At 38.1% G+C, this 27,500-nt stretch overlaps 1 protein-coding gene across 1 annotated transcript in view; it reads left to right on the top strand.

The window, feature by feature from the left end:
* Window positions 1–4,997: 4,997 nt before the first annotated feature.
* LOC138059372 (kinesin-like protein KIF19) overlaps window positions 4,998–27,500 on the top strand; it is a 40,415-nt gene continuing 17,912 nt past the window's right edge. The window contains exons 1-14 of the mRNA XM_068904964.1: window positions 4,998–5,311; window positions 5,528–5,611; window positions 11,557–11,667; window positions 14,532–14,619; window positions 15,039–15,175; window positions 16,009–16,131; window positions 17,992–18,084; window positions 19,336–19,443; window positions 20,670–20,748; window positions 21,033–21,091; window positions 22,565–22,687; window positions 23,120–23,255; window positions 24,351–24,435; window positions 24,863–24,940. Coding sequence (XP_068761065.1) covers window positions 5,267–5,311; window positions 5,528–5,611; window positions 11,557–11,667; window positions 14,532–14,619; window positions 15,039–15,175; window positions 16,009–16,131; window positions 17,992–18,084; window positions 19,336–19,443; window positions 20,670–20,748; window positions 21,033–21,091; window positions 22,565–22,687; window positions 23,120–23,255; window positions 24,351–24,435; window positions 24,863–24,940 — 1,349 coding nt within the window. The 5' untranslated portion in view covers window positions 4,998–5,266. The remainder of the gene's footprint in view (window positions 5,312–5,527; window positions 5,612–11,556; window positions 11,668–14,531; window positions 14,620–15,038; window positions 15,176–16,008; window positions 16,132–17,991; window positions 18,085–19,335; window positions 19,444–20,669; window positions 20,749–21,032; window positions 21,092–22,564; window positions 22,688–23,119; window positions 23,256–24,350; window positions 24,436–24,862; window positions 24,941–27,500) is intronic.

Here is a 27,500-nt window from a genome sequence, read left to right as displayed (position 1 = left end):
TTTCGATCGATTTCCCCCGATGTACCGGTGTGACAAATAATTTGGAACATTGCAATGCATCTGGAAGCGCAAAAACAAAGCACAGATGATTTCAACGCGTACGATCGCATCGCCAAAAGGTGCAGCGACCTCCAGTCATGATAATGTGAGTTGTTGACAGATGTAAAACAGGTTTGTCTTTCAAACAATCTTTATTTTATCCTTATGACTCGCTTTTTTATTATTAATATTTATTTTACCCTCAGTCTGCATTTTACCCCCGGTCTGCAGTCTGCTGTCTGCTGTCTGCGTTTTACACTGACCGCCCAAATAACCGATTTTTCGACGGAAAATTCATCCCAGAGGATAAAACTATTCACTGGAAATGTAATAAAGGTAAATATGTTCGAGCGAAAGCGAAAACAAGCGAATATTTTGACGGAAAACACTATAATGTGAGATCAAAGGAACATGTGGTGAAGACACGCAATTGCCGCATCGCTTCGACAATAATCTTACCTTTTCAGCGATTTTAACGCTTGAAATTCCATTCAATCCACCTTGGTCTAGTCTTTGAATTCACTATTATCGCTGCCCTGCGAATCTTCAGTGTTCTACATAACAGCACACGTGGTAAAAGACGGCTCGACGGGCGACAGATTGTTGTCGATGTTGTCGCCTGTCTTGTTCAGTATCCAATTGATTTGCCATTATTGAGCTTCATAAGGGTATGTTTTGTTCAAAGATCCACTAAAACGCCATTCACGCTACATGACTTTCGACGCCATTGCCGGTTAAGTTAATCGTTCTAATGTGTCCACCAGAGAAATCTACGCATTTCCCACTACCCTCTCGATCCTAAGAAAATACGCGCAGCAGGGCCCTATGCACAAAGACACCACTTAGCAGGGGAGTGACAGGCAAGACTTTTACCGACACGGAAAAAAAATAATAATAAAACGGAGAAATCTACCCATTTTCTGACTGGGATTGCCATACGGCAACCCAGTAACAAGAGAGGCTTACTGCGTTTTTACGCCTAACAAAACATCAGTCCCTTACATAAAGCCTTTTAATTGTAATTTCGAAACGGAATGTAATGCGACTAGTAAATATTAAATCAACAGCACTACAGTTCTTTCTGTAACAATTTTTTTTTACCGCGAATCTTTCCATTTTTCAATCCCGCTAGAGCCAGAATTTTCTTACCCCCAAAATCCCGACAATTTGCGACCCCATTCTAGTAACCTTGTCGGGAACTCTGTTGAAAATGCAACCCCATTATAGTCAATACAGTCCTGAAAATGCGACCTCACCAGCGGCACATCCGGACCCCTTTTTGCAGGTCAAGAGCGTTCGCGTGTCTCCGCTTCAACTCTACAAATAAAATGGTCCGGACTGCAAAAATCGGCAGTGTAAACAGAGTGCCAATAACGGGGCCTTATTAAGGTCAGTTTTATGATGAGCCAAACCGAAACGGTAAACCACTTTTTAATTAGCGGGGAGGAGCGTTGCGTGACGACCCTAATAACGGCTACGAAGGGCAAAAAAATAATTCCAAGCTCACGAGAGCAAGCGACGCCGACCTGCGAACAAAAGAATAAAACAAGTTTTAAAATAATTATATCCGGATCTTCTTTGGTAAACTAAAGAAACGAAATCCAAGAAAGAATGTAAGAAAAATGTCAACGATACGAGGTTTTTTGGGTGGTCAGCAAACCAAGTCGTATACCCAGCCAACAAGAACATGGCTAATAAAGCTCATTTCCGACTTGTTGTTTTGCTCCGCTTCAAAACAAATTTTCCACGTGCACCGAAACTATTCAAATGAATTGGATAAAAATGCTCGACCACTACCACTTCAATGAAATCTCCACCCTTCACTCAAAATTTTGCCACTTCACTTTTTATGATGGCTGTATGCATTCTTCATTCAAACTTTTCAATAACAAATCGTCACAATACTAGAGTACAATCTACTCGCTTTCGATTTACAGATTAACTCTCTCGATCTCTCTCTTCCCACGTTTCATGATACATATCAATCAAAGTTACACTCCACCGTTGTCACGCAATGATGCATAGCCAGAACGCGCATGTGAATTTTGCCTGGCGTGACGCAGAGCACAAAAATTAATATAGAATTTGATCCGTTGCAACAAAAAAGATTACCGAAAATCAATAATTTTTTGCGAAAAAGAATTTAGGATTTGTACGTTAAATTTGTCGTAAGTAATGAAATTACTTAGTACAGTTCTTTGAAGAGCTAGATTAAGGAAGGTGCATACTATTGTTATTGCGCATACATTCTGCGCATCTCGAGATACTCGGATTTCGTATGAGTGGTGGCCATTCTCGTCACCAGAGCCTCGGATCAATCCAAGGCTCTGGGAAACTCCATGCGGGAGAACATGCGCCGTAGGGTTCTTATGGCGAAAAATTGGCTATTTGAACCTTACGGCGCCTGCTTACTTCTCTTCTCTTTCGCATGACCTTGAAAAAGTGTTCGCAATTTGTTTCACGGACCAATGTTTAGCAAGATTAAAACAAAGCTTCTCCTTATTCCCGCCAACGAAACTCCTAATATGGGCAGTAAAAAGTTCGATTGCCCAATCACATTACTGCATTTCAAATGATGTCAAAGCGAAATGCCGATCGCTTTCCAGAAAGTTCCATGGAGAGATGACGTTGTTTGCATCCGCGTTCGCTAAGCCAATGAAAATTCCCGCTCGTTTGTGTTTGTTCAATAAGCCAATCAAATGTTCCCCAGAGCTCTTCTCTCCCTCAGTCAAGAGAAGAGCTCTGGGGTCGAGATTGGGGTGGTGGCCATTAATAAAAGGATATTTTTTGCGTGGTTCAAAACTATGCGGCGAAAGAAGAAATTTGGGAGTAACCACGCATTTTTCAGAGATAATTAAGCTTCAATTTGGAAAAGAACACCATACATTACTCTGTATTTTAAAGCCTTTTGCAAATATTGTTGATTAACTATCTTCGAAAAATGCGTGGTCACCCCCTATTTTTTTTATTGGATTTCAATAACACTTGTTAATTAAGATCTGCTTTTCCCACATATGCAGTAAACCGCGCAAAATGGGTGTTTTGGGGATTTTACCGCTGGGCGAACATCATGATCAGCTTTGTAACACCCTTTTTTACAGCATCCTTTCGGACCTGTAAGATTAGAAACCTGTTGCCTCCAACTCGCAGCCGCAATAGGCCACTTTGGAAAATACCATAATACTCTTTGTTTATCCGTCCAAATTTTCCATAGGCATTGTTTTTGTTTTCTCTTGGGACCATGGTAAGTCCCAAGAGAAACTGGAAACAATGCTTATGCTAAATTTGGGGGGACAAACAAGGAGTATTATGGTATTTTTCGAAGTGACCTTCCAGGTTATATAGTTAAAACTGAAGAAAACAGCGCAGTTTTTATGTGCCCAATTTGAAAACTAATCGGGCAAGGAACTCCTTCATATACGCCATGGCGGCGATGGCCTAATTATTGACAAATCTATGTGAACTTTCAAATTCTCGTAAATTTTAATATTTTTAAAGTATTTGTAAATATTTTTAAATTTCAGTCTTATTATCCATTGATTATTACTATATTATTGTATGTTATTATTATAGTTCCCTTGTAAAATTTACATGATTCAGCCGTGAGGCAGCGAAGTGATTTAACAAATCATCTATCTATCGATAAGTGGAAATAAAATTTTAATTGTAATAATACATTCACGGAAGCCGGATCATTATCAACAAGAAAGAAAGAGGAAAAAGATGACTCTATTCGCTGCCAAATTAATTATTAATCAAAGGCCCGAGCTTTTATTTGCCCTTCCTTTCGGCTTTCCACATAACTCTTATAATAAATAAATACGCGTTTCATTTCTATGGAAGGTGTCTTAAATATAAAGTATTTGTAAATATTTTGAACTTTCAGTCTTATTATCCATTGATTATTACTATATTATTTTACGCTATTGTCATAGTTCCCTTGTAAAATTTACATGATTCAGCCGTGAGGTAGCGAAGTAATTTAACAAATCATCTATCTATCTATAAGTGGAAATAAAATTTTAATTGTAATAATACATTCACGGAAGCCGGATCATTTTCAACAAGGAAGAAAGAGGAAAATGATGACTCTATTCGCTGCCAAATTAATTATTAATCAAAGGCCCGAGCTTTTATTTGCCCTTCCTTTCGGCTTTCCACATACGGTAACTCATATAATAAATAAATACGCGTTTCATTTCTATGGAAGGTGTCTTATATATAAAGTATTTGTAAATATTTTGAAATTTCAGTCTTATTATACATTGATTATTACTATATTATTGTATGTTATTGTTATAGTTCCCTTGTAAAATTTTATATGATTCAGCGGAGAGGCTGCGAAGTGATTTAATAAACCACCTTCCTATCGATAAGTGGAAATGAAATTTTCATTGTAATAATACATTCACGGAAGCCGGATCATTTTCAACAAGAAAGAAAGAGGAAAATGATGACTCTATTCGCTGCCAAATTAATTATTAATCAAAGGCACAAGCTTTTATTTGCCCCTTCGTTTCGGCTTTCAACACGAGTCTTATAATAAATGAATACACGTCTCATTTCTATGGAAAGTGTCTTATATAGGATGAGATGAATTGTGCCGGCGATAATGACTGTATAGGAGCGCCAAGAAAGATGTCAGCTGTCTTCAGGCTACGGAAATTATGACAGTTTTCAACGAAGACAATTACTTTGTTTGGCGCGCTGATAATTAGATTTGCTATATTGTTAATTTCCATCACAAGGCCTGTTGTCTTTTATAGTAGCAGTTCTTCTAGAAAGCTGAATTTTCACAAAAAAAAGAGAGCTAATTTCAATTCTCTTCCACTACTGAGCTCTCCTGTTGAGATATGTTTTACTGGCTTGTCGCCTTGGCTACAACTCTATAATGCGTGATGTCATATAAAATGTGCAAATAAACAGATCCTGGCGTTTGATTGGTGGACAAGATGTGTGACAAGCTTTTGTAGAAATATCGAAGGAAAAGGCTGCCAAAACAAGAGCTTGATTGTGTCTAGTACAAACGCATTTGTTCTCAAAATGTAGTAAATATCACGTCGTTGAGTGCTTATTTTTTGCGCGGAAAGGAAGATCTATTTAGAAAATGGCAAAAGAAGGCTTCGGAGAGAGTAGACTTTGTGAAAGGAATGTTCGCGAACATTTCAGCGGATTAGTATTAGCAACACCGCAAGCGAGTATCTGTTGATTGAATTGCAAAGTCACAATGCCAGATAAGGTGAAGGAAAAAGAAAGCACGCAAAACTTGATGGTAAGCTTTAGTTAAGCTGGTTGTAAATATTTTCAGTTTATTTCACATCGGGATCGGGAAAGAAATTTCGATACCAACCAAATTCGATAGCTGCTTCACCAAATCGATCTCGCTTTTCAGCTGTTAATTGCCTTTGATCTTTTCGAATAATTTTTGTCAATGCAAGCTGTTCGAGGGTAAGCTCACATATATTTGTGTAATTTGTGTTTTTACAAGGTTGCAGTCCGTGTGAGACCCTTGAATGGTGCTGAAGTGGCAGACAAAAACTGCACGGAAATTGTGCACGTGCTGGACGAAAATGTACGTTGGCTTATTTAACTCCATAATTTATGAAATTCATTCGTGCGTGTTAAAACTTTCCGGACTTCGATATGAGCCCCTCAGATACATGATATTCGCTTGGAATAGGTGATTGGGGGAAGGGGTAATTTAAGGCAAGCAATTGTCAGATGCTGCCACAAGAGGGCTATGTGGTCAGAAGTTGTAGGGTATTTTGAAAACCCTCTGTATAAATAGTTTATGTATTACTGGCTGTAGCTTATTACAGAGTTGGTGTATCAGCCCTTTGGAGCAATATGACCAGTAAAGATCAGCCAGTGTAAATAATTCACCCTATTTAAAGGAATTCAAGTGGCCTTCAGATTCCAGATCCCAGTCCATGGGATTCTGGATCCCGAATAGTGGATTCCGGATCCCGAGCCACGTATTCTGGGCCACGTATTCCGGATTCCAAACTCACGGTTCCACCAAAATGGACCCTGGACTCCATCGAAATTGGTGGATTCTGGATTCCATACAATGGATTCCAGATTCCGTACTCTGGATTCCGGATTCCAAATCTTCAGTGTTTCTAGATTCCGAATTCCTTCACACCGGGTGAAAATAATGGTCAGCAAATAAAGCTTAAAATCCAAGATATTGATTTGCACCATATTCAGTTAACACAGCGTGCTAACGTAGCCCAATGCCATGCTTTTAATGCCTACTTCATGTAAGATGCATCCTGGTTTATATAAACTTACAAACTGCCAAATATGTTTAAAACAACCATATACGTAACACAGACCTTGCTCTAAGTATAAGTAAGGAAAATCAACGATTCGTGTTGTTTTAAATCCTCACATGATTTCGATTGCAATTTGGGATGAATTCAGCATGAGTGAATTTTTCAAATTAAGGCTAACCAAATTTGGTCAAGTGCAATTATTAATTTTGTGGTCTTTGAAAAATTTATGAACGCTAATTTATGCCATTGAATTGCACACAATAAATCATGTGAATTACTTGTTGATAATGTTAATGCAAAAACTTGACTCTATTTTTCTCTTCTCATGTTTATCTTGTGTCGTGTTTCACTAGTCCCGCCAAGATTAATGTTATTGGTTGAAAAAATGACAACTGTAATAACATGTTATATGTTCAGTAGCACTTGTGAAAATGTAGGGACCAAAAATAAACATTGTGTGGTTCCAGAAAATATCCATACCCCCACCACGGAAGACCATTGGAAATTCCGAGGGAGAGGGGGGGTTAAAGGGCAGTAATTTTTAAGGGGTAGGGGGGTTTTCGTGGGAAACTACTTTTCCAAAGGGTTACGAACCACATACAAAACATCGAAAGCAACATACGATCGATCTGAAGCACAAAACACACTATCGGACAATGTTTTGAAACAAAAGTCAGTTTTGAGATAAAGTTAATACTATTAGCTTCAATCTTTCCGTTTTTCTTTGAGTTAGCTAGCGCTACAATCTCCCGAAGCTAAGAACAATGTGTCTTTCATTTGGGACAGATTCAAAACATTTAAAATGGCGGTCTCAACTGGAGTCGTCCCCAGACTTCCAGCTTTGTCTCTTATTTCGTCCAACCAACACTTCTGTTTGTCTCTTTTTTGTCCAATCAACACTTCCATTCACTTGAGTATCACTTTTCGCTACCTTCACATGCAGTAAACACATTTTTGATAGGATTTATGTTTTACTGGGGGGAGTAACTCATTGAAAATGCAATAAGGCGCAAGTTCCCACCATCTCAACGCTTGAGTGCAACGACATTTTCTTTTTTGTGGGTGGCATTTAGACCACGGACAGGAACTGGGAGTCAAGTTTTCTCTTCTTTGAGTAAACGCAATATTTATTGCGGCCTTGGGAAACGATTGTCGAGGTTCAGTTCGTTATGTCAAACTGGAAATTCTAAAACAGGAGTTTGACTACTCATTGGAGGAAGTAAATCGCGCCAAAAACAATGAGAGTCGCCCTCTCGATTCCATCCATGGCTCAAAGGCAAGCAACAGTGAGGCTGTGTGTCATTTACCGGCGAGAATGACTGCTGGAGAGTCACTAAATTTGAAGACTGCACATAAATCGCCATATCTAAATTTACAAATATGATGGATTATTTTGGCGTCAATAATATTCTTCGTAAAACAATCGCCTTTGTGACGACGTTCACGAAACCTACCGCGTCAACATGTGTGGTCCCTAAATATTAAAGAATCAACCTGAAGAAACTGACAAAATGTGTAGACAAAGGAACCTTGTAAGTTTCTGTTTTATTTACTATGGTTTGCGAAGTTGTTTAAGGGAGTGAAATATTCTCATCGAAGTTCGCACAAAAACGTGAAACAGTCGACGTGCAATTAAACTTTGCAAAGTTGATAGCGCACACGCTTAAAGTTTAGCTGGATAATGAGCTTAAGAAAGTGTTATATTTTTCTAAAAGTTAACCTTAATGTTTACACTGTAGTAATAAAATTCTACCGCAATTACGTTACTAATTCACTTTCGTTTTTATAAGTAAAAAAATTCTGCAAATTCCTGAGGGGAGGGGGGGTCATCAAAGACCCCCCTGGAACGGAAAATCCTGGGGGAGGGGGGTGCAAATCAAAAAGTCTTCCGTGGTGGGGGTATGGATATTTTCTGGAAGTACACATTTCTCCTTCAAACTTGGAATTCGAACATTGTTACTTTCTCCTAACCTATACTATCAGCCATTTTGTTTTGTTGTGATTTGTGACTTTCCTGTCGACCAATTTAATTTCAACTGTCTGCCCTCAATTTCAATTTTCTGCTCTGTTTGGGATTAATTCATGAGTTCTTAGACAATGGGCAAGCCGTAATTTTTGAATTTATAGTATAGTTCTATACTAGTTAGGGAACATGTCCAAATTTCAGAATCTGGGGTAACACCGATCCCGATCAATTGGGTACCGATTTTTTCGATAGGCTGAATGTCTTTACCGGTGCTGAATGAAATTATATCAGGAATGGGTTGCATATCTTCATTGGGCTGTGGCAATGAAGTTAGATTGTCAAATTTAATGAGCTTAATATCTGTAAAGAGTTCAAATTGGTGGTCTTGCTTTGAAATACTGAGCTTTAGCATTTCTCATGTAATGTTTATTAATGGCAACAGCAAAGAGTGACTCTTAGAATTGTACCTTCTCTGTTTTGTACATGTGTCTTCTTTCATCCGAAATTGAATGTTGCATCTTCGAACAATTGCCTCTATTTCCCTTGGCACAATTACCAGACAAGAATCAAATTTGTCATGAGAAGAACAGCGGAATTATACGAAAACAAAAATCTACAAGACAGTGATAGATAAACGATATTTTTGTATGATATCCCTTTAATAGCTTGGATTTGTGTTAACCAAAAATGCATAAAAAGGGAGAATCTTAGCTTTGTGAGGCGAACATCTACAACCAACTGTCATATATCAGTCGTGTTTACCACGTTAGTCATTTCCCCACAGCAGCTGCTAGTTTGAGGGAGCCAACTCAGACTATCTGAGATTCAGGCAAGTTGTTAATTGTTTGCAAATAAATTGATGAAAGAGGCTTTCAACTGTTTCTCCAACGAGATGTGCCTGGTAGGTCTTGCTCACGGTACTTTAGATGCACAAGGTTCACTTACATTGAAAAGACAAAGTTCGCACAATTTACACCTAAAAAATTGACCTTTTTCAAAAATGGATAGACACTGCTTCCTAAAAACATACCTCATTCCTGTTTTTCTCTAGAAATCACCAAGTAAAACTGCTTTGCCTTGTAAGATTAATTAATCGGATCTGTTTCCGATAGTCGGGTCCCTGACCGAAATTTGGACGCGTTCCCTCTTGGTAGACATCACTGAAAGTATTAATAATAATAATAATAATAATAATAATAATAATAATGATGATGATGATGACCTATAATTAGTGTCTAATCTTCTTGTGCTGTGACACTAATAGGAGACACTGTAATAATTATAATTGTAATGTTCATAAAAATTACAATTTCCTTGATTGTCATTGGTTTAACCCATTGACTCCTGGGGTTCCCCATTGACGAGTAAAATCGGCTGGTTCAAGAGTCAAAGGGTTAAAAAACTCCTATTTTCCACTAATTCACTTGCCAAGTTGTTATCGGACAGTTCAATATGCCAATCACATTCAAAGTTGTAGTTTAAATCAATTAATCACAACCTTGGTTTCAATCAGCAAAGAAATCAGTGTACAAATCGACTCCTAAATTGGGGCTTTCTTTCTTTGTTTCTTTCTTTCTTTCAGAGCGACATTGAACAATGTACACCTCCTTTGTCTGTCTTTTAATGCAAATTTTCCCATTCTTTCATAAATTGGCTCTTCTTCTTTTCTTGGAAATTGTAACTTTTATGATTAATTGGTAAGAGGACTTTGTGTCAACATATTTGGTCAGTAGTCATACTCGTGATAAACAGATTTCGTTATCACTCGTATAACAGACCGAATTGGCAGCCCAGTCAAAAAGTGCCGGCAGGAGGTGGTTTTTGCCGCCTACTATGAATATATGCCGCCTACTGAAGTTCATTGATAACAAATTAATGTGAGGTCTCCACTAGATCAAAACTAATTGAAACCAAAAAATGTAATATCAACGTTTCTTTTGGTGAATTGAGCTGAAAATTTGAGTACATTTTGACACAAACTGACCCTTGCATGCTGAACGGTGGGGTTAGCGGGGGCTAGGACAGCGTTGAATATGACGTGGGAAAACTAGCCACATGAACAGTCAATAGGCAAAGCTCCTCACAGCAGTTACAAACAAGATGGTATATAATAATTAAGGATGCTTTCCATTTGACAGTTCAAAATGACCAACCAAACGGACATTTGGAAGGGCTACCATCTCTACAAAGCCTTTAATAAATTAACCTGAATTAACACACTTTGAGGATGATACATACTCCTCCTGAAGAATGCAAGGGATTACCATGCAACTGTTTCTTCAGATTGTTACATTTTCTTTGCAAACTGACGGGTTTAGCCGGCCAGTTCTGACAAAAGAAAAGCGCTTTAAGTCTAAACGAGTTCCACTGCTTCTCTATAATCCACTGCAGCCATGCATGTTCCTAATTTGAGGAAATTAATTTTGGTTAAGTTAAATAAAGCTACTGGTGGAAAATAATTGCTATTGAGGAAAAACGCTCTTGAGTAGTGTTATTAGTAAACTAAAAAGAGGGGCTGATTTTACCTCTAAAATGCACTAGATACAACCATTTGAGGCCAAAATTTTCATAGTATTTCAGGGGAGCCTCAGACCCCATTACCTGGCAAGGGCCAGATGCCTACAATTATGTACTATTTAAGCCGTCTTGCCCACTACTCAAAACCATTTGAATGTCATGGCAATGGGACTGAGTGGAGTCCAATAGAAATCCAAAGTAGAGTCTTGAGAAGTCTTCTTCATCATCCGCTGTTCATTGAACGTTAACTCACTATTAACATCGAAATGGAAAATACTTCAAAGTCTTACCCACAATTTTAGCACTTTAAATACCCTGTGACCCTGAGTCTGGGAATTGAATCTGGGCCACATTGGTGGGAGGCGACTGCTCTCACCACTATAATACCAGTCCTGTTCCTGGACCTCCCTCTACACCCTCATTTTCTTCAAGGAATATACTTACTTTAGGTTACTTGTCATTGCACATTGTAGCCATCATGTTTCTCTTCAACTATTAATTTTAGGGTACACCTGTGTTCTGCCTGAGTAATCCTGACTACAGTAGCATGAAGAGTTACATTTGTATTTAATGGTTGCAGACATTATTATTTTTCTATACAGATTATTCATTTCAATTTGTTGCTGTGGGGTGAATAGCTGAGAATCGAAATGTAAATTCAAATAGCCAGGAACACATTACAGGAACACATGAACATCAATTACTATTGCATGTGCTTTGTTTACAATCTTTGAACTGCTGTCTTTTTATTTGCAGCTGGTTGTCTTGAAGGATCCAAATGAAGATCAAGATGATATTCTTAGGGCAAACAGATCCAGGGAAAAGCAGTACATTTTTGATTGTGCATTTGGACCAAATTCCAACCAGGTTAGAATTTAATTTAATAAAATATTTTTAAAAAATGTTGTTAACAGTTATTATCAAAGCCACTTGCAGGCTTACTAAAAATATTTTTACCTCATGAAAGCTGGTTTCTATAGGAATAAGGGTAAAGTGACTGTAGTTTGGAGCCAATGAATCTAATGTGCTGTTTGTTAACATTGATTTGTAGCCGCAAAAAGTGCTGCTAGCTTCTTGTTTGTTGTATAGACAACTATTACACCAAGAAGGAAATTAAAAGATTCTTTGTTTTTATGTACCCAAGAATCAATACTTTCAACACAATGTACTATTTGGAAGGATTTAATCTACCCAACTGTTTCATGTAATGGCAATGCTATATGAAACTGCTTAAGAGGTTGCATTCATTATATTAGTGGGACGTACATGTAATAAGTCACCCTGGCAACAAAAGAGCCATGAAAAAACACCATACATTTTGTCTTCAAAGGCTTAAATCTCAAAACGAACTTGGTACAGGCCTTCTGACAGGGTGCGATGAAAAAATGCAAATTGCGATTAGTAAGGCCAATTACATTGTATGTGATAAATAATGTAAATTATGCGATTTTTTTTCTGAGTAGTTTTAAGCTTGTTTTTCAAGGTTTCAGGATAAGAAAAGCACGTTTCTGCTGCCCTAAAGACATTTTGAACACAAGGGAAGAGTAATTATGAATCTTGATCGACATTAGTTGGGATAAGAAAAAAAAATGAGGTCTAATCTGCGCTATCGGTGCACCACGTTAAAAGTTGAAAGGACACAGCTAACATGCCAAATGAATGATCAATAACTATCGATATTCCTGTATGCTATGACTAGCTTCTTACGCTTTGTTTTTGTTCAGTATTATATTTCTGAACAGATAAAGAGCGTGTTTGTGTTACACCAATAGGCGACTCTTTAAGAATGAGACTTGTACCAGGCCCCCGACATGCTAAATAATGCCTTGACCTTTGAATGTTTACGAAATCGAAGGTACAATGTAACAAAGGCTTTTTAGCCTTTTTCCAAGGTAAATCATCTTAAAAATGGCATATTAATGCAGGAATTCCTAAGAAAATTGTTGATTCATGTTTTATTTTATGAATGTTGCGCGTTCTTTTGTGAATTATGCGATTTTTCGTGAATTGTGCGATCAGATGCGATTTGAGGTCGATTGTGCGAAATCGCGTCATCGCGTAATATCAGAAGGCCTGTACATGTAATGGTAACCCATTTTTGTTGCTCAGGAAAGTCATAAGCAGGGTAAGACAATAATCTCTGCAAAAATTATTATCTGCAGTGGATTTATAGCCTCTTCAGGGCGCGACAAAAAGGCTGTCCCGTAGCCCAGGGCTAGTGCTTTCTTATCACAGATTGCCCAACGGGCAAGCAGTAATTGAACACAAGTGTGGCATTGTTGGTTAAATGCTTTTTTGATGCAAACTTCTGACATAAGTCTTAAGCAGACAGTTCGAGAGAGAAAGTGAAAGAAAAAATTTTTTTTTATCATAAGCCTGAAGTCATCCTTTTAAAATCATATTTTTAGTTGGCTGTAGCCAATATGGCGACAATCGGGTCTGGACTGGGCAAACCACCCAAAACTTCCAGTTTTCACTTGGCCAAATCTTTAAGAGGATTTATAGGAAGAATACAAATTTGGTGTAAAAAATGCTTTGACGAGAAGAAGAACAAAAGTGTTAGCGAACTCTCAAAAGTCCATGATTTGAGCTTTAAAGGTTTGTTCAAAACCCTTCTCTCATCAAATAATACATACATGTACATCGCAATGAAATATCCTATCTTGCAAACTGTCCAATAGTTAACATTGAATAACTCTTTGGATTTCTCCTTGATTTTAGGATGATATCCTTGTCTTTATCGAGAAATATTTTGGAAACTTATTTGCCTTTACTACGCAGTAGGCTTTTAGTCATATTTGGTTATTTTCGACGGATGATCTTCAAAAGTTGAACAATAATTGTTTGGCCATGTGTAGCATGCCACGGATATTTGTGTTGAAAATAATGTTTAAAAAATGAGCAGCAGTGTTTTTTCAGGTTTAAAACGCTGAGTGTTTTTAGACCTGATAAAACACATGCTGGGAGTTTTTTTAACAGCCTCAAAAACATAATCCACTGTATAAAATTGGGGAGACCGAACAATTTAGATTCAGATAATTTGTGAGAGGAGCATACAGTACAAGAAAAACAAGCTATTGCCTTATTAGTGTGCTTTATATAGAGAATTCCAATGAGTAGTGTTTTATCAGTTTTGAAGCTCATACACATGACGTTTTGTTAATTGGTGACCTGATGGGTGGCATGCTCATGAATTATGAAGGAGTGTTTGGAATTCAAATTAAAATCATTTGGGGCTAGCTCCTCAGAGACTTTGGCCAGTAAGATGGGCAAGCTGATTCATTGAATTTCCTCTCACCCTGCTCCTTCACAATTATAATATTGAAACATTTTAAGGTGGCTCTGTATCCACTCCTGACCAGAGAATGTTTTTAGCTTTGCAGAGAGTCATATGTTTGCCTGCTAATTACTTTCCAGAAATAAAAAATGGGAGTCAATGAGTTCGCTTTTGAGATATTAATTATACAGTGTAGGTCATTTCCAGATGACCCTTTGGTTGTCATGGCAACCTCTTTCATCACATTGGTGTTTCATTTGGTACCTTAACATTGCTATTACATTAAACAGTGTTGTAAAGTTCATTTTTCTAATAAGACATTCCCTTCAAATTGTTGGATGAATATACTGTATAAAAGCTGAAGGGTTTGACTTTTTGAGAAGTACATGTAGTGGGAAGAATGTGAACCCTGGGCCTGTAAATTATTGTTATCATTATGTATATCATTCCATAGGCTGATGTGTACACAAAAGTGGCGAAACCTCTGATAGAGAGCATCATCACAGGCTACAATGCAACTGTGTTTGCCTATGGAGCGACTGGTGAGTCATTTAATTTCTAATTAAAAGTACTGGAGAAATGATATTTTAGACAGTTTGCAATAGGCACCTGTCTTTTAAAAGAAGGTGGTACATTATTTTAGTTAAGTGAGCACCTTAGAAAGTTTACAGGCTGTTTAATTAGAATCTAGCAGAGACAACAAAGTAGAGGGTCTCTGTTGGCATTAGGTTATTTTTGACAACCTTCATCCAGTGGATAACTGCATAATTTCTGGTTTGAAATACTGTCAGCCTGATTGCCTGATTTGCTTGAAGCCTGATTGGTACATAATGTAAAGAAGTATAACTGGTTGAAAATAGGTTCACTGAAAAAATTGCATACTTGCAGTGATAAATCATTGTTATTAATTTTGTGCACATTTTTATCTGTACATGTACACTGTATATGATTTGTTTTTTAGGAGCTGGAAAGACCTTTACCATGTTAGGTACAGATAGGGAACCTGGGATCATGGCTCTCACCTTAAATGATTTATTCTGTGAAATGGACAAAACCAAGGAGGATATGAAATATAAAGTGTCAATGTCTTATTTGGAGGTAAGTCTATGCATGCATTCACTCCTCAGAATTGCCACAGGATGCCCCCAGTTGATGTCAAGTAAAATTTTCTCGCATTAGACCGGTATAATCTGTTAAGTCGCACTCCCAAGGGTCAATTTGGTTAACGGAGGGGACATGCATGTAGTTTTTGACTTGTTAACCCATTCACTTCGCAGGCAATTGCGTTTTGAAATGCTTAATGTTTGTTGAGTATTAAGTTTAATGCAAAGCACTAATAATATTCTTATAATAAATCAAATCATCCTTTGTTTTTCAAGATCAAACTAATGTTAGTTTTACACCTAAGGAGATACTAGCTAGAGTTCATTAGTTACTCCAAGGCAGATTGGTTAACCCATTGACTCCTGTACCTTGCCCCATTGACGAGTAAAATTGTCTGGCATTAGACAGAGTAAAATCTATTAATATTTTAGTCTCACACTTAGGAGTCAATGGGTTAATTTAGCTAACAAAATAGTGATTCATAGAGCGAGTTTCAATTGAGTGTCGTAAAACCAAAATGTTTCAATAAATAACTAAATGTACCTGGTATTAAAATAATTAGCTTATTGCCTTCGACACTCAACAGAAAACCGCTTTAATACCAGGTTCATTTATTTATTTATTGAAACGTTGAGCATGGGTCATAATTATGTTTTTGTGCCTGAATTCCCCTCTTCTTTAATGCAAATTGTTCATTGAATCACTTGATCCCCTTTCCTGTCTTGTTCCTCAGAGGTGATATGGTACAGTATAAATTGGCCATCATGGCCATGTTTTTCTGAATAATTTAATTCACTATAGTAACTATATTGGTCTTTTTTTTGCAGATCTACAATGAAATGATTCGAGATTTGTTAAATCCCTCTTCTGGATTTCTTGAGTTGCGGGAAGACAGCAAAGGTGTGGTTGTTGCTGGCATCTCTGAAGTTCAAGCAAAGAAAACCAGTGAGGTAATGTAAGGTTTGCTCTTAAATTAGCCATTCACAGTACTAGGCAGCATGAAATTTTGTTCTTGAAAAATGGCTCTGTCAACAGGATCTGGAAACAGTACACAATGTAATTTGTTTGAAATGAGAATGTGATGAGTACAGTTGTACATGTATGCGACCTGACATGCATATTTATTTTGTGCACCTGACCTGACATGCATATTAATTTTGTGCACCTGACCTGGCATGCTTGTTTATTTCATGCACCTACCACTTCATTGATAACAAGAAGAGGCCCCCTAATGCTAACCAGAGCTTTACTGTATGTTGGGGACGTCATTTGTGTTGCTTTGTAAATAGAAGTGATTTGTTATGAAGATTCCGGTTTTCATTTGTACGGAACGGTGTAGTTTAAACAAAACAAAATAATTCCATCGTTACAAAATAATGTTTTTACTGACTTATACTGGTATATAAACAGTCCTGAGAAGTTAGTGTTTTGTCATAAAATATTTTTTTTTATTTGTATAATTTTTACTCGAACCACAAAATAAATTTATTTGTGATAACAGTCCTTGTGCTTCTAGTGAAGGTCATGAAACCTGACCGCCTGTAACTTATGAGAATACGATCTTGAATTTGCAGACGGTTTCCATTGTGCTTTATCTAGTTTCTGATTATTGCGAGAGTTTTCATGACAACTGTAGACCTACAGCTGTATCAAACCAAAGTTAGGTTTATTCGTCGAAACAGTTATGGCTTTAAACATTTGGGTTTTTCCCCCATTGGTCAAGTTCAAGAAGGCAATACATATACACTCGGTTTCTTGTCAACGAAAGTAGTTATTTGTCGACTTTTGAGAAAACTATCAAATTATAAGAAAATAACTGGTATTTTAGAGTGTGTTTCCTTTAGTTGAATACTTTATTACCAGTAATCTATAAATTAAAATCCGAAAACTGGTTTTGCCTTGGAATTTATTAATTGAAGATTCTCGACATGGATTTTCGATTACCGAAATCCACAGTGAAATATTTTGTATTTGACTGGAAATCAGAAAGATCCAAATTTTAAGATAAATCAGTATATCTCAATCGAAGGTACACTTAATTTGTGTACTCTTCTGTGGGAAAAATACTGTAACAATAGTCATGCAGTTTGCGTGTATGAATAACAAAAGATGTGTTGCTTATCAGAATTACACTCAATTTGCGTGTAATTGAGGTGCATGTGTAAATATTTACTGTATTTCACGTGCATATTGCTCGCATTTTATGCGCATGTTAGTCCTGCTATTCCTGCGCTGCCTGTACTGTAACCTGACATGCATAATTATTTATTATTTCAAGGTCCTGTACCTCTATCAGTTACCAAAATACATAATTATATCAGTTACCAGCAACAGGGATTAATCTTTACCAGTGATTTAACTACATGTAGCTAGAGTGCGAAACCACACATGACTGCTTTGAGTGGAGAGATGTCACTGTTATGATCATGGTTCATACATTGAGGTCCTTTCTGCAGGCATAATCCCTTATTAATTTTAAGTCTTACTGGGCTGAGCAGCTCATTGGTTGACCTTGTAAATAGTGATAGTCCCTGCTAATTCCGACCACATGTCTTGTTGAAGTTGTTTATTCTCACGTTCACAAGCTGTGAAATTGTGCAGTCCAAACTTACCAGATTTTTCCAGCATGATTTGACAATAGCCTGAGTCTTTTACTTGTCGGTGGCTCCTCTCTATCCCAAGAACTCCGAATGCAGTTTAAACTCCTTTTGCATGCACCCCTGAAATATCACCAGTTCCCCAAACACCTACTCACAGTGACTACTGCCACTTAAGTTACAATCATTTTTTTTCTTTTTTTGGCGCCGCAGGTGATGGATTTGCTTGTGATGGGAAATAAACAAAGAACATCAGAGCCAACAGCTGCCAATAAAACATCGTCAAGGTCCCATGCCATTCTCCAGGTGAGTAGTGTACATGTACGTTGTAGTTAACAATAATGAATTTGCCACAGTTGAGCATTTTCACGTGATTTGAGTAACTGTGGATTTATGAAAAATTGTCAGATAGAACATGTAGCTGGCAATGGATCTTGAAAAATGCAACAAAAAAGACACAGGTGCACATTTGCACACGAACTATGGGATACTCGAGTTCCAATGCCATGTGATTGCATCCTACATGTACACACGCATGCATTTAATGGTAGGGGGTTTCCTAATGGGCAACCAAACATTTATCAGGGCAACCACACTTATGGGTTTAGTTGCCCGGCTAGTGAAACAGGGAAAACCTGGAATTTCTTTTTTTTTATTTTGAGAACTGGAAGTGTGTATTCTTGTTCACATGTAAATAATTTGACACAGCTGTTGCCTTGAACAAAAGGGGATAAATAATTATTCTTTTAATATGGCAGTTTACTTGTGACTGGACCCAAAGATAATCCAAAAATGGGAAAGTGTAATTTCAGTTGGGTTGCATGCTCAAAACAAACCCAAAACTGACTAGTTGATCATGCAAAGTTGAAGCACTGAAGTGGTTCTTTCCAGTAATTTCCAGAAACGTTATTAGTAGTAGTGTGGCTCCTTGTCTAGCTTTTAATTGAGCCAGTCAACAGCAAATTTCAACTTACAGCCTAAGAGGGATGATTTTTATTATGTTCTTTGCAATGGATGAAGACTGCATAGACAGATATTTTTATCAGCTAGAAGAAAATGATATTTTTGGATTTTTGTAGCTGGAAAATTTTCGAGCAGGATATTTTAAGGGGAAAAGTAATCTTCTCTCTTGAAAAGGATGCCAGTAGCTGACAGTTACATCCCTCAAACTTCCCAACAAACTAATTTACTTCCTGATCTTTTTGATTGCCAAATTTTCAAAAACAACCTGAACAAAAGTTTAAAGAACTTAAGGTTATGTAAAGAACTTAAGCTCCAGGGAATATGTATTTCTGAGAATTCTTGCAAAATTTTTAGGTTATCTTTCAGTCACTTCATCAAAAATCCAACAGTGTAGAGATGAATTCCCAGGCAAGAATTTCAAAACTTTTAGGCAATGTTCCATCAGAACAGACTCTGACATTTCAGGAAATCTTTACTATCTTTGTTGGGTACTGTTGAACTTTAGTAGCAATGATCTCTTTTCATTTCACTTGTGGTGTCTTTTACTATACTCATGCGAACAACTAGTACACTGTCTTGTTATTTCTGCAACAGGTGACTGTTACTCAGAAGAGTCGTGTGAAAAATACAATTGAGGAATTTAGAGTTGGAAAGTTGTTTATGATTGATTTGGCTGGATCAGAGAGAGCTTCACAGACAAAGGTTTGCAGTTGTTGCCTTCGATTTTAATCCGGTTATTTTCAACACACCTAACAATGACTGTGTTTTTGCAAACTGCTGGTGACCTTCACTCCTTTAGCCCTAATTCAGCCCACATTGACGAGTTTAATCACCTGGCGTTAGACAGAGCAAAATCCAACGTCTAATGTGTAATTCCAGGAAATGGTTTATGTTGCATTTTGGTTATGTTTACGTTTTAGGCAATAAAGTGTTCATAACTTCCACATAAATTAATGCAGATTGCATTTAAAAATTGTAAGGAAAAAACTAGTCCAGCCTGAATGATTAAACTAAATTATGATATTTCATGTAATAATCACTTCAAGTCCCAATTAGCTTATCAAGCTTCTAGTAATAGGCGAGACTGTAAATCAAATCAAGTAAAATCATTGAAAATAATTCGGAGTGGAGTCTAAAATAATATTATTTGTTGTTTTTCGTTATGAGAGAAGAAAATTGGAGTCGTACAAGTGGAGAAAACCTTCTTGGAGCAGAAAAGAGAACCAACAAACTCAACCCATATAATAGGCCTTTTGCAACTAACGATCACATGGTACAAAATCCGCCTCGTTGGAGGGCAAGCTCATTATTATTCCCCAACTGGGACATTAAAACAAAGAGACCTGAACCAGTCAAGCTTGACTTGCCTTTGTTTTAATGTCCCAGTGGGGAAATAATAATGAGCTCGCCCTACAGCATGGCGGATTTTGTACCATGTGATCGTTAGTTGCAAAAGGCCTATTGACCCTTAGTCTAGGATTTGGTGCGAATGTAGTGGTCTGACACCAACCCTGTTAACCAAACCTTTTGCAGATGACTCTCACTTATTATTGGAGAAGCCAGCTGCTGTACTTCGGTACCTTGGTCCCACAGGTTTTTCTTGAGCCGCGAGAGACCCGCAAAGCGGCGAAGACGAGTCGCAGCTTTGCAACTCGTCTTCGCCGCTTCACGGCTCTCTTGCAGCTCAAGAAAAACCTCTGAGACCTGCTGCAAGGTAATACTTCGGCTGCACATTGACAAATAAATCAAAAAAAACGGAAAGAGTTTTCTATCACTACCTTTTACGATTTCAGGTCTGTTTATTTTCCAAACCACAGAATTGTCATTTGATAGAATAGTAAAGTCAAAAGTCACTTGCAAGATTTTTGTGTGAAGCCCTCCATTAATGACAAATAATTCATTTCATTAGAGAACCTTTTTTGTTGCAGAATCGTGGCAAGCGAATGATAGAAGGAGCTCACATCAACAGATCTCTGCTTGCGCTTGGAAATTGCATCAATGCACTGAGTGAGTGATACTAATATCTTAAGTTAGACTTAGAAGTCTGATTTTAGTCTGCTTCTTTTCTCTCACCTTTCCGGTTAAAAGATAGCAATAATCGATGTGTTCATTTACACTGGGTTAAGGTTTTGCAATTGAAGGCTGTCAAAACTTTAATTTTAACCTCTCTTCAGTGTTTCTTTCAAAATTGTGGGAGAGGCGAAAAAGTTCTTATATGCAATCTGAATACAACGTTTACATGTATCTTCCTGCCTGGCCTGTTTTTATTTGTTTTACGTGTTTTGCTCCAGGTGAAAATCGTGGCCATTATGTTAACTACAGAGACAGCAAATTGACCAGGCTGTTGAAGGTAAGAAAGTCTCTTTTTGAATCCATGCATTGAAATTTTTAAAAGAATGAATTGTCAAATCATGGTTAAAAAAAAAGTAAGTCACCAGCCAGCCTGACCAGCCTAACTGCAACTCTCTTCTGAGGATACTGACGTTTTGTTAGCTCAGTAGGAGAGCACTGTGAGTTTACTTGTCATCTTGTTACACCACCAAGGATTCTTTGTGTTCTGTAAATGCGACAGTTAACGGCACTTGATAGTACTTGTCAGCACTTGGTTGAGCATCCGGCTGTCATGCGGGAGGTCGTGGGTTCGAACCCCGGCTGGATCAACATTAGGGTCTTAAAATAACTTTGGGGAAAGTGCTACCTTTGTACTTACATCCGCAAGTGGTTAGACTTTCAAGTCTTCTCGGATAAGGACTTTAAATCGTAGGCTCCGTCTCACAAATATCTTCTATGTTCATAATTTTCCTGTGGGACGTTAAAGAACCCACGCACTATTTGAAAAGAGTGAGGGATGGAGTCTCGGGTGTTGTGGCTGTCAGTGTTATCTCCAGCAGAAGTGGCCGGCTTGGCATTGATGTCTCTAAAAAAAGGCTTACAGTGCATGAGGCCACCTAAGCAGAACAACCATAAGTCAAAAGGGACTTTGCCGAGTATTGGAACATTGAGATGTATATGTAGATGTAGACAAACCGGTGGATTGCAAATCTTTCTGGTGGCGAAACAAACATTGCTCAGAGCAGGTGACAAGGGGTTCAGACCTTCAGCAAACCAAACCTTCCAAGGGTATTAAAACGTTTTAATAATAAATATGAAGTGCTTCCTTTGTAATGATTCGGGGTGCAGGGATGGCGCAGTGGTGAGAGCACTTGCCTCCCACCAATGTGACCCAGGTTCGATCCTCAGACTCAATGTATATGTGGGTTGAGTTTGTTGGTTCTCTACTCTGCATCAAGAGGTTTTATCCGGGTACTCCGGACAGTTTGCTCCTCTCCTCAAAAACCACCCGTTGATTTGATATGTGTTCATTTGATCTGATTTCATTTCTTTACAGGGCTCCCCTCTCCCCATCCCAGTTAGTGCCTTAGCTCTACATACATTTGACAATTAAACAAAGTTCATTATATTTATTATTTAGTAATAGGCAACCAGCGAAGTACCTCTTCATCGGAACCAGCTAATGACCGTACAATGGGTTTTCCGAGCTCGACAAACTTGAAGAGCATGTTACAAAAATTCTTTATTTTATTCAGTTTATTAAGGACATTACCTTACAGTGACTTGTTGGTTACCCTTCTAGCATTTTGTCGGCCTGTCTGAATGCTGAAAGGTCTTTTTGGGCAAATGAGACCACAACTACACGTATGTTCGACAACCAGAGATCAAGCGACTAATGTACTTTCAGAACATTACGACGTTCACTAAGGCTTAGACTAATCACTCCCTTGTTAAAATATCTCGCGTTTTGTTTTTTCTCGTCATTGTACAGGATTCGTTGGGTGGTAACTGCAGAAGTGTGATGATTGCACATGCAAGCCCCGCAAGTGGTTCCTTTGAGGAAACTCGCAACACTCTGTTGTATGCTGACAGGGCCAAGAACATCAAAACCAATGTAAGTAACCTGCCAGTATGAAGTGGCAAACTCTTTTCGTTTGCCATTTGTCAGGTGAGCCTACGTTTGTGGCCTAAGCCCCTATGACTCTCCTAATGCAGAGTGGTAGAAAATCCGAACTAGTCATCGAGATCTTTGTGAAAACATTCGGTTTTTTCTAATCATCTACGAGTCATCGTTAAAAGTACAGTGTCCATCTCTTTATTATGTTAGTTTTTGTTGTCATTGTAGCCTGTGTACAGCCGTTCATTCACTTGGGAAAAAAAATCGTTTTCTGATGAGAAGGGACGGCTGTACTGGGGCTATTGTCATTGTTGAAGGTATCGTTCTGAAAACCATCCTCGGGAAACCATCGTAAAGAGGACAAGTTTGTTCATGAAATAGGACCACTGTAATTGTAGCTATGTTAACTATTTGCCTTTGTTTCTGCAGACCAAACCAAATCAGTTTAGTGTCTCCTACCACATCGCGCAGTACACTAACATCATTGCCGATTTAAGGAAAGAAATTTTTCGGCTCAAGTTGAAAATATCCGAGCATGGGGGAGATTCAAGTGAGGGAAACTTGGGTAAGTATCGATAATGGTTGATAACTTATGATGCAGACAAAGACGCGCACGGAGACACGAGTTTTAGTGAATTATGATGTCTTATTACATAGATACTGATGAAATACCAGGATTTCTCCTTTGACTAAAAAATCATATCTTCACCGCGCGCAGTGAACGTATCATTTTTATCTTTCACATGTGAGGATATCGCTGTCGTCATGGTAACGAACACGATTAGCCAATAAAAGGCGAGCTTCCTCTTCATTGTACGATACTTTTGTGCTTAAATATAATTCTTCTCTACTACATTAACATTTTTATTGCAAATTTTACATTATCATGATTTGTTTTTCATAACTTTCATATCTTGTTTCATGTTACACAAGATGCGTGTTTTAGTGGTTGGTGAACAATTTTTCATCATTTCGAAAATGAATAAAACAAGTTGTTTTAAATCTAGACATTTCATCAATATCTATATAATAAACAGAACATTACGTGGCCGCTTGGGGATACGAATTTTATCTTCTCGTGCTGAAAGTATCTCTCACTCGTTCACTTCGCTCACTCGTGAGAGATACTTTCAGCACTCGAAGATAAAATTCGTATCCCCGCGCGGCCATGTAATATCCTCTATTTATCTAGACCTCCGTATTCGTTTCTCTGTGCGCCGCAATATCGTAGCACTGTACGTTGGAGACCCAAGGCGCAGTTACACCGGCTGTGAAATTTTTCGTGCAACTTGTCTTGCAATGTTTTGGCGACATCGTGGCGGGACAGGTTGCACGAAACATTTCATAGCGTAACATACCCTGCAATGGCCAAAGTTGTTGCGAGACAAGTTTCACAAAAAGTATAACTTAATTCACCGTTTTCCTTATTGATGCAAGCAACTAAGGGTGGTGTACATGGTAATTAAATTGTACTAGAGCTGCGTCAAATGGGCCCTCGAGCACTCCAGGAACGAAAAGTGTTTTGCTCTAGCGACCAGAGGGGTGCAAGCCAAAACAAAGGACGTGTTCCTCTTAATTGTGAAACGGACAACTGCTTCTGCTGGTATCGAAACTGGCAGTTCCGAAGGGCGTTTTGATTGCATCTCTTTTCCATTTAAAGTGAAACGCAAAGATAAGAATCCAGAGGAAATGAACAGGTTACGAGATCAACTTGTCGGCACTTTTAAAGAGCAAATGGACATCAGGTTAGTGGTGATTTTGTTTACTTGTCATTAACTGCGTGCAATGATCTTAGGGAACGTGGTTGCAGTGACTGAAGCTAATCTTATTTTCACCAATACACTGGCGCCTTTACCACCGTTTCGTTTGTCAGTCAGTAGTCAGTGACTTGAGCCGGGTTTTGGGGAATTTTCGTAGTGGTTTAGTACGCAAGCATTGCGTCTTGCATTTGATTTTGAAGTCAAAGAGGCCCCCTGGGTTTTTCAGGTCAAATTTGGATGAAAACCATCTTCTAGTATTTTAACTAGTTTTTGAAATCCGTTAAATTTGGCAGTGCTTTTTGAGACACATTTTGTTCGCGAACTTACCGGTTCAAGAAATTAATACCATCAAGAGTGTTTAAGTTAGGCAACGTGCGCGTGAGTTGATGAAGTTTTCCCTTTTTTGTCTCAGGCGGAAGCTCATTGAACTGGAAGACACAGCTATGCAGATTTCTCTGGATATGAACAGAAATATGTTGGTCATCGACGAGTAAGATTTCTTTCTTTCTTATTTTTGCATTTTTGTATTAAGGGTACATTTTGACGTAGTGCTTGCATTCTTCATGGTATTTTATGGTGATTTTTTTGTCTCTCTCAGCGAGAAAAATCATCTTTAATTGGTGTGATCCAGAGTATAATTTTGTTCTTGTGCAGGAAACGGGAAACCACTCCTGCATAGAAATGAGCTTTAGGAATCATAACCTTTGGCGAATTTTCAACGAACTGAGAAATCGTCCGATTGACAGTTATCAAGAAAGTTTTTCTTTTCCTGTGGAAATTGTTTACACGCGCATTTGTCTAAACAAAATATACTGGCTCGGTTTGCGAATTGTGCTGTTTCTTCCTTGAATCGAAGTTTCGAATAGAAGATAAAATAAAAAGATGATATTTTTTAATGGTGACTTGGCTGTACGAAGAGCAGGTGATTTGGAAAAAAAGCATTTAACTATAAAAATTGTGATCAAACATTTCTTAAAAACATTTTGAGATGAAAAAGCATGCTACGAAGCGACAGCCTTTCGCAACAGCTAAACATCATTATCAAGTCAAAAAATGTTCGTAAGTTACAGACTGTCCATAAATACAAATAGTAACAATGGATGATTAAATCAAAGTGGCTATGAGCCACTGAACTCAGAAAATGAATTATGAAAGGAGAAAATTTTGAGTCTCATTCCCAGAGTTCTCTTCTTCCCTTCCCTTCCCCTGGAGCGGAAGAAGAGACCTTAGGAGCGAGGTTGTTCTCATTTATTCATTGGCCATTGACAATTCAGCAATAAAAGTGTCGCTGTAAAGGATTAGTGTTGAGTTATTCTTAGTAGTGTGTTAAAATCTTGTTTGGTTTAGTGTCGTGACATACCTAGATTAGGCATATCTTTTCCACGCAGGAAGTGAGACCTATGACGACGAAATGGCACATACTACAAATTGAGAATATTAATTAACAATCACAACTCCCAGTGAGGTTTAGAGGATAGTAACTTGACACAGACCCTAACCTGCAATTATTTTGCCGACCCTTCACACTGATGATAATAAATATTACTAGAAGTAATCTCATATTATTGAGTAATATTTCAAAAACGAGTGCGCTTGCTTCGTTGGATTTCCAAGCCGCAAGACGACCTTGAAACGGCTTCGCGGTTTAAATGGTTTCGTGCGTTTGGAAATTTAATGAAGCACGACGCACGAGTTTTTGAAATTACCTCTCCAACAAAAGAAATTCAATCACTTTTTTTTCAAGTGAAATATTTTTTGTACACCTCACGGTTGCTCAGAAGCATGTGAGAGCTGTGAGCAAGCACTCGTTTCCATTTTCATTTTGTGATAAATTTTAACTTGGAAGGTTGCAATGTAAGGCTTAATGTCCATGGAAATTAAATGAAATGTGAACATGCAGATTATAATTAAGAGCCATTTTGTACTTGTTTTTGAAAATGATTTCAAAACGCATGTGTTTGAAATTCATTTAGTGAATCAACAAGTAGTGTTTCATTGGGTTTCAAACTCGTCCGCGTGACCAGAATGGGATGATGCAATTGGCTTACTTACTAAATTATTAATGAGTTTGAGAAAATGCGTTGAACAGTCGCTTGGGAAGTATAAAAGAAGGGTACTAAAGAAACAATCTTTGAGGACAGAAATCTTGCCCGGAAGTTTTGCGATACGAGCATGTACTTCATTCTTGAGAAAAGAGCCGAGTAGTATGATTAGCCTTTGGCTAAACTTTGAATCATAAGTAAGTGCGATCTGTTTGATTTAAGAAGGTAGGCTGTGGTCAAAACAGGACGCCTAAGGGCGTTTCCGTGCGATGCACAAATAGTTAACACAAATTGTCCATGCTTAGTTGGAGCGAGGACGCCATATGCACCGTAACGCCTTTTTTTGCAATCGGAATCCTTACCATTTATCACTTTACGACATAATTGTAGAGTAATCACGATACAGCATCCAGTCCCTGTTACATTTTTCCACCCTCGATCAGTCGAAATGCGGCAAGGTGATTGTTGATATTTGGCTATTTTATTATCGGCACTACGATAATTTTCGTCGCTTTTGAGAATTGTACGTTAATTTTTCGCACGCTATCTCCTTTACACTATTAGTTTTCCATTTTACAACTCAAAAAGGCATATTTTGTCGCACATGTCCAATATACATGAACTGAGTCGGGTCGTCAATTGCTGTCGGCGGCGGATTCACATAAAAATGTTTGTGACAACTAGCTCCCCACTTCAACGCCACGAGCATTTGAACTTTTGAAGATTGGATCGTTCAAATTCCCGTCCCCCTTTGTCTGTCTGTCCCCAACTTTTGAAGACCTTTTTTGTAGGCCAGTCGTTCACAAATGCTATGCAAATATATATCTTCCTTTAAACTCTTCCATCTCGTCCAAACACGTGTTTTATGGCTGTTAGCGACTTCAGCGCCCGAAAAAAAAATCATGTCAAACCTGACTCATCCGGTTCAATTTTCCCGACCCCACCAGGGCAAAGGTCAAATTCCCCACTCCCCGGGCACAGAAGATAGTCAAATGCCCGGGGTTTGCC

The sequence above is a fragment of the Montipora capricornis genome, chromosome 8 (genome assembly GCF_036669925.1).
Source record: "Montipora capricornis isolate CH-2021 chromosome 8, ASM3666992v2, whole genome shotgun sequence".
NCBI classification, from domain to species: Eukaryota; Metazoa; Cnidaria; class Anthozoa; order Scleractinia; family Acroporidae; genus Montipora; species Montipora capricornis.
The sequence above is the reverse complement of the archived record's forward strand: the minus strand, read 5'-3'. Positions and strand labels throughout refer to the sequence as shown.